The following is a 13,458-nucleotide window of genomic DNA, read 5'->3' on the forward strand; positions in this document are numbered from 1 at the left end:
GGGGAGGGGGTTGCAGCTGCAGGTGGGGAAATGCCGGGGGATTTGGGGGTGGAGCCGGGGAGGACGGGGACCTCAAGGGGGCATGATGCCGCAGAGTCGGCCCCCCACGCCCCAAGTATCCATTTCCTCTGGAGTCTGGAGATGAGCTGTCATTCCACGGGATCCCCGGGTCCCACCTGGAGGTTGACATCCTTACCTGGGAGATGCTCTTAAGCTGCCTTAAGCCCCTCTTCTGTCTCTGTCTCTGTCTCTGTCTCTGTCTCTGTCTCTGTCTCTGTCTCTGTCTCTCCTGTCTTAGAGTTCCCAACCTCCAGGTTGGGCCTGGCAGTCTGGAATGACAGCTCATCTCCAGAGGACAGAGACGAATTCCTCTCTGGGTTGCCAGCCCCAAGCTGGAGATTTGGGGGTGGAGCCTGAGGTGGGCGGGAGAGGGGAGGGACTTCAATGGGGCAGGACGCCAGAGAGTCACCTTCCAAAGTGGCCGTTTTCTCCAGGGGAACTGTTCTCTGTCGCCTGGAGATCAGTAGGGGCAGCGAGAGGTCTCCAGCTATGCCCTGGAGGCTGGCATCTGTCATTCCTCTGCCGCTTCAGCGGAGAAATTCTGTGGCATTAGGACCCACTGAGGTCCTTTCCCAGGCTGCACCCTGCTTCCCCCCCCCCCAAAAAAAAACCCTCTAGGTATTTCCCAACTCAGGAGCTTTGTATGAATACGTACTCCATCATGTTCCCACAACCCCCTGCACATAGAAATATAGCTCATCAGGGGACTAGCCTCATCCTGTACTGCCTGTGTGGCTGCTGCTGCTGGTGGTGGTGGTGGTGGTGGAGGAGATTGTACCACTGCCTTTGCGGCCTGTGACATCCATGTGCAAAATGTGCCGCGCATGCCTTCATGTGCGCTTGAAAGAGTCAAGGGTGAATGACATTTCAGACATGGCAGTGTGCTGGGTGCAAGCGCTCGTCTTTGTCCTGCAGCGTGGGAGGATTGAGGCATGTGGAAGGCCTGGGTTCGAGTCCTCCCTCGCCCGTGTCGATGTTTTCTAGAGAATGCACCAGGGTGCTTGAACACTAATCTGTGAGATGGGAGTTGCGACAAAGCGCTGGGATAATGCTGTGCATGCAACGACAAAGAGACATGGGAAGGGTCAGAGGGCGCCTCTATGTGCAGCAGGGAGCAAGGGCGTTGGAACGTGGGGCGGGGTCCGATCTCTCCCCCCTCCCACCCCACCGTCAACTGCAAATCAAAATCTACCCCATCTTTACATTGTTACATAGAACCCCAGCTTGATAGACCTGCCCCGGGGGCTCTGCTGGATCCACCAGTGGGACCAAAGGGGCAGAACTCGGGACCGGGTTTCTGCAGAACGACGCCCTGCATTTTCCTCCTCCTGGCATCCCAGCCCGGTCCCTGCGACCGTCTTTGTGCCCGTTCTGCAGTGGGCACGGTGGTTTTTCTCCCCGAAGGATTCAGTCCAGCCGCTCCGCACGCCACAGGCTCAGAAGGGCTCATGCTGGCAGGACCACATAATGTCTTGTCCTCTTTCCCCCATCGGAGCTCTTTGCTTTGACTTCCTCCCTATTGTCCTTGCGGGAGGTCCATTCAGTTTGCCCAGGGTGGAGGTTGCTCCGTGTTACCCGGCCTTAATAGCAGCAGCGTTTATCCATCATTTGGCTTCCTGCTTTCCCTCCTGCCGGTCCCCTGATCGTTCAGCCACCGGCAGAGGGGAGGATGTATTTATTCTGTTTAAGGCCGTAAGAGAAGCCGAGTTGGGTCAGGCCAGTGGCCCGTCCAGGCCAACCCTCTGTGTCCCACAGTGGCCTAACCCAGGTTATGCTCGGTATGAGAGAATAAGAGAAGCCACCTGAGTTTGGTCCCTACCTGCTCTTTGCGCAGCAGGTAGAACAGGCCTGCGTTGCTTCCTGGACAGGGAGGCTGTTTGTCTCGGCCCAGGAATCTGTTTCCAGTCCAGACCGTACAGAGTGGGTTAAATTGGCTGTCATCCGAACTCCAGCACCCCATCTCACACACTGGCCAACCAGTTCCTCTGGAGGGCCACCCACAGGGCAGAGAGGCCAAGGCCTTCCTAAGAACATCTGGAGAGCCCTGTTGGATTAGGCCAGGGGTCCCTCTAGTCCAGCCTCCTGTCTCACCCAGGGGCTAACCAGTTCCTCTGGAGGGCCAACAAGAGAGCAGCGAGGCCGAGGCCTTCCTTAGAACATCAGGAGAGCCCTGCTGGATCAGACCAAGGCCAATTCTGCACATGTTGGATAATGCACTTTCAATGCACTTTAAAAGCAGATTTTCCTGTTCCGCACAGGAAAATTCAGCTGTTAAAGCACATTGAAAGTGCATTATCAAATGTGTGCGGAATAAGCCAATATCCTGTGTCCCTCATGACATCCTCCTGCAGCAAATCCTGCATTTCAGGCTCTCTGTGCCAAGCAGTCTTCCCTTTAACAGACCTAAGCCTGTCAGCCCTGTATCCTGTCTGGGTTATTCCTGCACATGCCCTGCCATCCAGCCCCGATGTGCAATCCTGTATTTCCCCAGCAGCCTTCTTTTGCAAAGGGCAGAGCGGTCTTGGCCGCCGGGCACAGCCTTTCCGAGGCGCAGCGGGGCTGGAGAAGAGCTAAACCTCCTTGCCTTTGAGGCATACACCGAAAGAGACAGAATAACACAGAGAGGAGGAGCGGGGGAAGAAAGGTATTGTGCCGGAACGTCATTCCTCATGCGTGGAAAGATAGGAAAGTGTGGCATGCAACAATGCCCGATCTGGCTCAAGGGGACCAATAGGGGATAGGCTGGCTAGCTTTGGGTCGAAAAACACCTGGAGATTTTGCAGGTAGAGTCCGGGGCCCTGGATTTTGGGAGGGGAGGGAGCTGAACTGGATATAATAACTGGGAGATTTCTATCATATAGCAGAGTTTTGCCCGGTCACGGAAGTGTGATTCTGGGAACTGTCAGTCAATCTCCCAAGAAGTCAATAGCAAAACAAGATAAACTTGGATTTATTCGAGTCAACCCCATTCCGGTTGCAGTCCGAAGGAGAGGGAGAAGGCCAATTGAAAGAGTCCTTTCCATATTGCAATTGGCCAGCTTGCCTGGCGTCGTGGGGGAGAGGAAGGGCATTGTCTCTGCAGGGGAGGCCTGCAGTTACAGGCATCTCCGTGGAAGGCCATGTGGAGTGCGTGAGAGGACAAAAAGAGAGAGAGGAGGGAGGGAGGGATCAGAGGGCAGATCAAAGACAAAAGAGAGGAGATGACAACTGTACATCCCTAGAGTGATGTAGTGTCCCCCCAAAGCCCAGGCATGCTGAGTTGTTCAACAATAATGCCAGGGTTTACCCTCCAAAGCGGCTACTGGAGATCAATTAAAATAGCAGGATGCTTTGGGCTGATCCTGCGTAGAGCAGGGGGTTGGACTAGATGGCCTGTATGGCCCCTTCCAACTCTATGATTCTATGTTTTATGCTGATCATGCATTGAGAGGGGGGTTGGACTAGATGGCCTGTATGGCCCCTTCCAACTCTATGATTCTGTGATTCTGTGACTTCTCCAGATACCAACTAGGAGTTGGGGACTCTAGATGTAGACTAGGGTAAAAAAGGGGTCTGAAAGTTCTTGTCCTGTTATTTGCTGTCATAAACGCCATGTTAAGCCTTGGTCTAAATAGTATTCCCCCCCCTTCCCTAAGATGCTAGATCAAATCCAGCTAGCTGTGGAGGAGGCTTAGTGTGGGCAGCAGGTCAGGTGCACTCACACCCTTGCCCTCCACCAGCATAGTTAGCTACTAAATCTTTTGGCAGGAGAGGTGTGTTGGGGGGAGGGTGACTGTGTGTGCCAAATGGCCTGGTTTCAGGGTCCGGTTTTTCCAGTTCATAGGGCAGAGGTGAGCCCGCTGCCCTAGAAGCATCCAGGAGAGCTTTTGCCAGCCAGAGTAGACAGCCCCCAGGCTGAACGCGTCTTGGCCTAAGCCAGCTACAGATGTTCATTGATGGCTCCGGCAAACCACAACTGGCTCGAAGTCAGGGATCGTCAGCCTCAAAGCTCCTTCCCTGGAGACCAGCCAGTGCTTTAAAAGCCAGAGAGACCTTGCGTGGTAGGGGAGTGGGACCTGGGCGTCCTTGCTTAGAGTTGCCAGCTTCCAGGTGGTAGAAAAGTCAACCTGTCCCTTAGGCTTACAATAAAGTAACAATATCGTTATTTTACAGAATATGTCTTTGCAATGAAAAAAGCTATCCAAATTGAGGGGGAAAAAACTTGTCTCTTTGTTTTTCTTTTTATTTAATGCGAAGGGTCCAACCAAAACGGTCTCTAGATGAGTCCCGTTTTCAAAGTTTTCCTTGGTGGTTGTCCTCCTGCTATTAGATCAGAATAAGGTAAATGTAAAGGTATCCCCTGTGCAAGCACCGGGTCATGTCTGACCCTTGGGGTGACGCCCTCCAGCGTTTTCATGGCAGACTCAATACGGGGTGGTTGGCCAGTGCCTTCCCCAGGCATTACCGTTTACCCCCCAGCAAGCTGGGTACTCATTTTACCGACCTTGGAAGGATGGAAGGCTGAGTCAACCTTGAGCCGGCTGCTGCAATCGAACTCCCAGCCTAATGGTCAGAGCTTCACACAGCATATCGGCTGCCTTACCACCCTGCACCACAAGAGGCTCTTAGATCAGTATAAGTGATTCCAAATAGGAATGCATAACATCTTAATTATGCAGAAGAATTCTTAACATATAATCTGGCCAACAGCTCCTCATCGTATGGGGAGGCTTGTCTGTAGACAGCAAGAAAAAAAAGATTTTTTTTGGGCAGGGGGGGGGGGGTCCGGCTGTCGCATCCAGGGTCATAACTGGAGAACTTTTTCAATCTTGGTGGAACACATTGCCTAGTGAGAGCCCCGCAATCACTTCCGCAAGGCCTGGAAATTAGACCTGTTCTGCCAGGCCAATGATTGAGGCCTGGAATGAATATCTAGACCAGGATACCGGCTCTCCAGATGTCCATGGGCAACATGACCCTTGCTGGTGGGAACGCTGAACAGGGTTGAGACAGAGATGGGGGACTACCAAGGAAGATGATGCAGAGGAAGGCAATGGCCCCTTGCCAGATTGGTGTAGTGGTTAGGAGTGTGGACTTCTAATCTGGCTAGCTGAGTTTGATTCCCCACTCCCCCACATGCAGCCAGCTGGGTGACTTTGGCCTCGCCATGGCACTGATAAAGCTGTTCTGACCGAGCAGTAATATCAGGGCTCTCTCAGCCTCACCTGCCTCACAGGGTGCCTATTGTTCGGAGAGGAAAGGGAAGGTGAATGTAAGCCACTTTGAGACTCCTTCGGGTAGAGAAAAGCAGCATAGAAGAACCAACTCTTCTTCTTCTTGCTGGGGGAAGCCAAGCAACATTGGTATTTGGATGGGAGGGCACCAAGGAAGGCTCTGCAGAGGAAGGCCATGGCCAACCACCTCTGCTTCTCCCTTCACTTGAAAGCCCCTTGCTGGGATTGCCATGGGCTGGCTGTGACTGGATGGCACTTAACACATGCTGGCCAGTGGTTATTTTGGTACGAGATTTCCCACCATGCCTCTGTCATTCAGCCTCTATTTCCTTCTAGTCCAAGATCAAGCGTTTGTTGTGATGCTCCCATGGCAGCTTCTGACCCTGCTTTTTCCTCCCCTCTTTCAGGTAAATGTTGAGGATACCGTCGAAATGTTACCCAAGTCCCGGCGAGCGCTCACTATCCAGGAAATTGCGGCCCTTGCACGATCTTCTTTGCATGGTAAGTGACGGGGAATCTTGAGGCTGCCCATCCCATGGTGGAAATTGTGCATCAACAAAGCACTTTGAAAAAGAGCCGTGGAACTCCTTCGGGATAGCTCATCGTGTGCTGCAATTTTATGGCACCAGAGAAGGCTCAGATAAGATCTCCCGTTGATTGTAAATTCCTGGCTGCATTACCCCACCTGACCACCTGCAGTGATGGCGCTGTAGAGCCTCAGAGATCAGACTAGCAGTTCCTCTGTGCTCAAATTGTTCAACATTGGGCAGGGGAGAGCTCTGTTGAATCTCTATGAGGCTTCGGGCATCTCCAGCAGATTGCATCTCTGTGTCACTGCTTGTACATTGTTATCGTATATGGTCATGACAACCCACCCACCCTTCTCAAAATGGCCAGTGATGGGCCTGGAGGGGTTGGGAAGGAGAGGGGCCCCAGGTGGGCATGTCCACAGCTCTGCTTCCCATCCATAATCTGCATGATGGTGCCACCTCTGAGGTTTCTTGAAGCCTGAAAAATGTTTCAGGAGGTTCTCAATGATAAAAAAGTCAAGAAAGGCTGAGATAGACTGTTGATGATTTATTTTCTTGTAACCCTTCCCCTAATTTTGAAGTGAACTTTTCCTTAGAACCCATGTTGAGTCCTTTGGCACCTTTAAGTGCAACACAAATTTGTTCCAGGTGTGAGCATTCATGTGCATGCACACTTCCTGAGATACAATGTCATAAAATGGAAGCCATCAGTTCATAACTTATGGGCAAAGTATGAGAGTAAATTTACAGACAGCCTGATGAAAATGGTTAACACACTGGCCCATTATGCACGGGGTGGAAGGTCCGCATTCGGGGTGGAATGGCGGCGGCTAAAATCACCAATTATGCACGCTGCAGGCGGCAACCAGGCGCAGAGTCAACGTATGCCGCCGAAAAAGCTCCGTTAGCAAGATGCAGAAGAAAGTGGAGCTTCCCGGGACCAGGGCTCAACCAGAAGCGGCTCTGGAGTAGCCGCGCGCATAATCGGGTACCCTGGGTTTTGCCGCCGTTGCGTTCCATCCCATGCGTAAGCGGTTTGCTTCGCTTCTTCCTCCTCCGCATTCTCCATGCTGCCGTTTCAGCGGCCGTGCATAATAGGCCATTCCAGAGACAAATAGCAATTTGGATTTGCTTGTCGTCACTTGAGATTGAATTGCATGGGAAACATCTTGGGTTCAATAAAGTTGTCTACATAGGAGAGGAATTAGCAAATATATAGTCAGTTGCTGAGAGCAGTTAGCTGAAGGCTTGCCCTTATGCCCTCTTCCTCTCCTCTAAAGCATGGAAGCATCTTAGAGCTGAAGCATACACAGGTTTATTTATTTATTTATTTTATTATTTGATTTATATTCCACCCCTCACTTGTGGTGGGGAGGGGGGGGGAATCACAGCATTTTAACTTAGAAATAGTTCCCATTAAAAATATAGACAGTGAACAATAAATCCGTCCTCTTGGGTCCCAAGGGTGGGAATGTCTGGGTATTTTGGAGCAGTTTGTGATGTTGCCATAGAGAAATTGGGGGAAGGCCTGTTTGTGCTGCATTATTCTGCTGTGCTTCATTTACTCTGCTCAGTAGCCAACATGTGAGGTTATGGGCCCAGAATGTTCCATGTAAACAACCCTGAGTCTCAAGGGGGAGAGCGGTATATAAATATAAGAAATAAAAATAAAAAATAAAAAGAATACCCTTAAGCCATGTGTGGCTTAGTCTGCAGGCAACAGGGAGCAAAATATTTTTGAGAGGAAGCAACTTTTTTTTGGGGGGGGGGGGATAGATTTTTTTCAAAACCTATTGGAATTGCAAACAGAAGGATCTTCCTTTGGTTGGGCTTACCCCAAGAAGAGGGAACCAGGTGCATCAGCAGAGAAAGGAGAATTTAAACTACCCGCCCGCAGCTCACCAGCCTGCAAGTGAAAGTTCCCCCTCACTCCTTCAAGTTCCAAAGTTAAATGGGCAGGCTTATCTAATGTGGAAATCAAGAGTTCTCTGTGCACTGGAGATTCAGGAAGTATCACAGGCTATTAAAGACGATCCCCCTCAGAATGCAAGGGAAAATTCCAGGAAGTCAATGTGAAAGCATGCTTGCTGATACCTCTATAAGTGATGAGGAGAGCCCTCTAGTGGCTAGCAGCTAAACAACTTTGTGGGAAAATGGAGAATAAATACCCCCAAAAGATTTTAAAAAACAAACAAAAACAAAAACCATGCACAGCTCTTGGAAATCATATCATTTTAAGCTGTGTGAGGGAGGGGACGTTTCTGCACATTTGGATGGAGCAAGTAACAGAGTTCCAGGCTGCACAAAGAAGAAGAAAACGAAGAGGAGGAGGAGGAAGAGGAGGAGGAGCTGGGTGGTTCTTTTTTAAAAATCTTTCTCAACATGTCAGTTGGCCACTGCAGGATATAATTGCATATCCATCGTTGCATAAAAATTAAATGAGGTCTTGTATTATTTGCAAAGGCATCAAAGGAAACGGGAGCCAGGTGCAGAGGGAAATAAAGGTTTCCACAAATTCTGTTTGTATTTGAATGTAAGCCCTGCCTCTAATGTGAAATAATGCACATGATTTTGAATTGGGCTCACTGCGTGTGCATACAGCGTGCGGTGAAATCGCTTCTGACTTCTGGCAATCCTATAAATTCAAAGAAGAAGAAGAGCTGATTGTTTGTTCTTCAGGCGGCTTACCATCGCCTTCCCTTCCTCTCCCCAGCAGACGCCTGGTGAGGTAGGAGGGGCTGAGAGAGCTCTGGAAGAGCTGCTCTGTGAGAACAGCTCTAACAGAACTGTGATAAATCCCAGCTGGTTGCGTGTGGAGGAGCGGGGAATCCAACCCAGCCTGCCAGATTAGAATCCACAGCTCTTAACCACTATGCAAAGCCAGGAGCAGCACTCACACCAGGAGAAATAAGTGCTATGATCCTGACCAGTTTCCCAAGCCCCTGTTCTAATCAGATTGTACTTTTGGAGTTACGAGATCAAATTGATGTTGACTGTACTTCAAATTACCTCCGAGGTGAGGGTATAAAGCAGGGGTAGTCAAACTGCGGCCCTCCAGATGTCCATGGACTACAATTCCCATGAGCCGCTGCCAACTGGAGGGCCGCAGTTTGACCACCCCTGGTATAAAGAGATCGGTTACAGGGGCAGCAGGAGCCGTGCCTGTTTGGAGACTGAAGTGCGGAAATACAGAACTGCCAGCAGAAGGGGCCCGTTGCAAAACTCTGGAGTATAAAGAAAAGTCTGGAGCATCGCACAGTTAAGACTGCATGCGTCCCCACCCACCAAGCAACTTCAAGCAGGAGGAGGGACGAAGGTGAACAAGAACGGTAGCCTCCTCGTCAGTTCACTTCTGATAAAGACCCAGACATGAAGACCTTTTGGTTGGCTGTTCTGTGCTGGATCTTTTCCTCGCATTTGCCGTGAAAATAATTGCTCTTTGGAATTGAATGAAGAGAGCTGGCATCATTAGGTTCAGGCAGATGGGAGCCCATTGCCCACGTAACGAACTGGGATGGTTCAGCAGAGTCGGAAGGGCTTGAGGGGACCTTGCTGAAATTCTTCTAAAGGTCTGTGGTTTTGCTCCCCGAACTCATCAGAATTTATAGTCTGTTGAAAAGGACTGTGAGAAAAGGGAGAACAGTTCCCGATCAAAGACGACGTGGGTGGCATCTTTCAATGCTGACATACTGGGAGATAAAATAGGTTTTTGAAGGATTTTGGTGAAGCAGTGTATCATGCAATCGTCTCATTCCAATTGCATTCTAGAAGAAGACAACGAGTTGGTTTTTATACCCCTGCTTTTCGTTGCCCGGAGGAGTCTCAAAGCGGCTTACGATCGCCCTCCCTTCCTTTCCCCACAACAGGCACCATGAAGGCTGAGAGGGCTCTGGCAGAACCGCTCTGTGAGAACAGCTCTAACAGGACTGTGTCTGGCCCAAAGTCAGCCAGCTGGCTGTATGTGGAGGAGCAGGGAATCAAACCCATCTTGCCAGATTAGAAGCCACTACTCTTAACCACTACACCCTGCTGGTTCTCTTGGTGAAGCATTATTATATATAAAAATGTATCTTTAAAATGATATTATTTATACACTGCTGCTGCAATATAAAAATTTTCAGCAAGGGAAGGCAAAGCCCTGCCTATCGGCAAGACTGAAAGATGCATCGGGATGTGCTTACATATGTGGATGACCTTATATTGGTCTGTCAAGCAATGGGGAGGCCCAAGAAACAGCTGAGAACATGAAAAAAAAGAGGTAGAAGGGAAACTGCTGGGAGATGGGAGCCATCACCTTGGAATCCAAACAGAGAGGACTCAGGAAGTTTCTTCTTGAACCGAAACCACAAGATGATGGACCTTGCCGAGCCTTGAGGCATGAAAGATGCTAAAGGTGTAAGTGGTCCACTTGAAGTAGATCACTTCGGCCTTAGGGATGAGTGTGACTCGAGTGCAGTCACCCAAAGAATGAGGCAGCTGGCCAATTTTTCCTTCTGAGCACAGCCCTGACTTACCTGCAGCGATTGAAGGCTTGTGCAGAAAGACAGATTTTGCCAAATCTCTATGATTGGAAACCTGGAAAGATACCTCCCAGGAGGAGCAGGCCTGAAACGATCTTTGCTCAAGATGCCTCAAGATGGGATGGATGCAAGAACTTGAACTGGGGGGGGGGGGGCGGGCACTGGGCTCTAGGCCAACTGGTGGCTGCCGGGTTTTCTATGGGATTGAGAAAACTATCTGTGTGAGGTTACGTCAACTCAAAGAATCTGGGACTTCTTAATGGTGTATGGTTGATAGGTTCAGGGGGGTCGCCATGTTGGTCTGAAGCAAAGTTTGAGACCACTGGCACCTTTAAGAGCAGCAACGTTTTATTCAGGGTATAAGGTTTCGTAATGATTTGAACTCAGGTCTTCCTCTATTCCCCCCCCCCCCCATTGAAACAGAAAAGTGTTCCATGCTCGATTGTGGAAGCTCAGAATGGGTGTGTGTGTGTGTGTGTGGGTGGGTGGGTGTGAGCCAAGTGCAGCAGGAGTCTCTTTTTTCTTTTCTTGAATGGGGGGGGGGTATTGGAGACAGCAGAAGACTGGGGGGGGGGGAAACCAAGAGGCAAATCTCTGTTGAGAGAAGTTAGGGCTTCTGGAGTGCTGTCACTTTAAGGGAAGCCTTGTGACGGGAACCAGGAAGACTTTGAACTGATGTCCTGGCCAATCAAGGAAGACTGCTTTGCTACAGCGCAGGAGGCATGAGGCACAAGACAGAGTTAATTCGCAAAGAGCAGAGATAAGCACATTTACTCATGGCAGTTTTTGAAATATCGAGGCTTATATCTACTTCTAGATATCGTGGGGGAAAGGTAGGGTCACTCCGGATCATTCATGCATGTTGCAGAGGGAAAATTTAAAGCGCCCCAAATCACAATGCAAATTGTGTTCAGCGTAGACAGGAGGGATTCATTCGAACGGGGATGGGTAAAAAGTCCAGTGCAGGCTACACCCAGGTGTTTAACAATTACATGGGTGGCCTGTCAGCAGGCAAGTTCTCACTTGAGATGATTTCCGGTGATCATTAAAGGCCTGGCACAAAAGCCCTAGGCAGGGGACGGCCTCTCAACATGCTCGATAATTACCCAACCATGGGAGACAAGCCAGGGAGGTGACAGGGCCGCCTGTGGTTCCTCTGTCCCCGACATTGTGACTGCCTGGCACCAGAGCCGACCGCACGATGTCCCCAGAGGCCAGACGCTTTCTGGGGATGCAGAGGCCAAAGAGTGGCTCCAAGCCAGATTCCCATGTTTGGGGATTTGTTAAATTAGCGTCAGGCAGGAAGATGGCAAGTGACAGTCTCCGTTTTGCAATTTTGTCTCCCGACGTCTTAATTCCGCAGCGCTTGGAAGGAGCTCAAGAATTGTCTCTGTGGGCCCAGGGCAAACTGGTAAGAAGGCTGCCATCCGGGCCAAATTCAGCTATCATGGAAGAAAGAGACTAGATGACCCTGGAGGTCCCTTCCAACACTATGATGCTTTGACATCTTTCCTGACCAGAATGGTACATAGTATTCCAAATGAGGTCAAACCATTTATTTATACAGAGACATTCTGATAATTGGTTACACCCAAGGTCTGCCAGACAGACAGACAGACAGACAGACAAATAGATAAATAGACAGACAACAGATAAATAGACAGACAGGCAGACAAATAGATAAATAGACAGACAAATAGATAAATAGACAGACAAATAGATAAATAGACAGACAGACAGACAGACAGACAGAAAGACAGACAGACAGACAGACAGCAGATAAATAGACAGACAGACAGACAAATAGATAGATAGATAGATAGACAGACAAATAGATAAATAGACAGACAGACAGACAGACAGACAGATAGATAGATAGACAGACAGACAAATAGATAAATAGACACACAGCAGATAGACAGACAGACAGACAGATAGATTAATATTATAAAAAACCAGCAAAGAATGTTATTTTATTTGATAAACAGAAAAAAAATGGAAACATTGATGGTAGGATGTAAAAACGTAGCGACAATGAAACGACCCATTTTGTTCACATAAAGGTTTCCGTTTCCGTAAGGCTAAGAAGCAAAACTTTGTAACTGCATTCAGCGCTATGAATGTTTATGGACATTCCGTTGATGAGGCGGAGAGGCTCTTTACAAGACGGGAGGTCTCTTCCCCGTGGGAGGAGTCTCGCCCGCCCCTTAAAGCTGCGCTGTTCTCTTTCCAGGTATCTCACAGGTGGTGAAAGACCATGTCACCAAACCCACGGCGATGGCGCAAGGCCGAGTGGCACACCTCATCGAGTGGAAGGGCTGGTGCAAGCCCATGGACTCCCCCGTGGCCCTGGAGAGCACGTTCAACTCCTACTCGGACCTCAGCGAAGGAGAGCAGGAGGCCAGGTTTGCCGCAGGTGGGAGCAGCCGGTGGGGCCGGGGAAAGTGGGTGGTTGGGAGGGGGGTGCCCTTTGGAATGTGAGCTGTGCTGTGCTGAGGAGGGACACATGGGACCTAAAGGCCAAAGTTGGCTTTGGTATTAATTAACACACGGGATTCTATGCTATGCTATGAGTGGCTCTTAGCCACCAGGTATAGAGGGAACACTCTGTCTGCGGCAGTGGTACTCTGTGTTCTTGGAGTTTTTGGGGCAACAGTGGGTGGGCCATAGAGTGTTGGCCTGGAGGGACCATAGAGTGTTGGCCTGGAGCGGCCATAGAGTGTTGGACTGGAGGGACCATAGAGTGTTGGCCTCGAGGGGCCATAGAGTGTTGGCCTGGAGGAGCCATAGAGTGTTGACCTTGAGGGGCCATAGAGTGTTGGCCTGGAGGGGCCATAGAGTGTTGGAATGGAGGGGCCGTAGGCCTGATCAAACATGGTGTCTCCTAGATTTTAATGTCTGGGGCAGCGATGCTGTGTATTCTTTGAGCTGGAGGGGCAAGATTGGGAGGACTTCTAGAGCAGAGGTAGTCAACCTGTGGTCCTCCAGATGTTCATGGACTACAATTCCCATGAGCCCCTGACAGCAAACCCATGGGAATTGTAGTCCATGGACATCTGGAGGACCACAGGTTGACTACCCCTGTTCTAGAGTTCTGGCCTCGCTGGTGGGTCTTCTGAGTATGCCTGGGTTTGG

At 50.0% G+C, this 13,458-nt stretch overlaps 1 protein-coding gene across 3 annotated transcripts in view; it reads left to right on the top strand.

Annotated features, from left to right (window-relative positions):
• The window catches only part of FAM131A (family with sequence similarity 131 member A), a 71,189-nt gene that overhangs the window by 35,447 nt on the left and 22,284 nt on the right, over positions 1 to 13,458 (top strand). For all 3 annotated transcript variants that reach the window (XM_077348239.1, XM_077348241.1, XM_077348240.1), the window contains 2 exons: positions 5,681 to 5,774; positions 12,557 to 12,739. In XM_077348239.1, the coding sequence (XP_077204354.1) occupies positions 5,681 to 5,774; positions 12,557 to 12,739 (277 nt within the window). The remainder of the gene's footprint in view (positions 1 to 5,680; positions 5,775 to 12,556; positions 12,740 to 13,458) is intronic.

Source organism: Paroedura picta, chromosome 8 (assembly GCF_049243985.1).
Source record: "Paroedura picta isolate Pp20150507F chromosome 8, Ppicta_v3.0, whole genome shotgun sequence".
Taxonomy (NCBI): Eukaryota; Metazoa; Chordata; class Lepidosauria; order Squamata; family Gekkonidae; genus Paroedura; species Paroedura picta.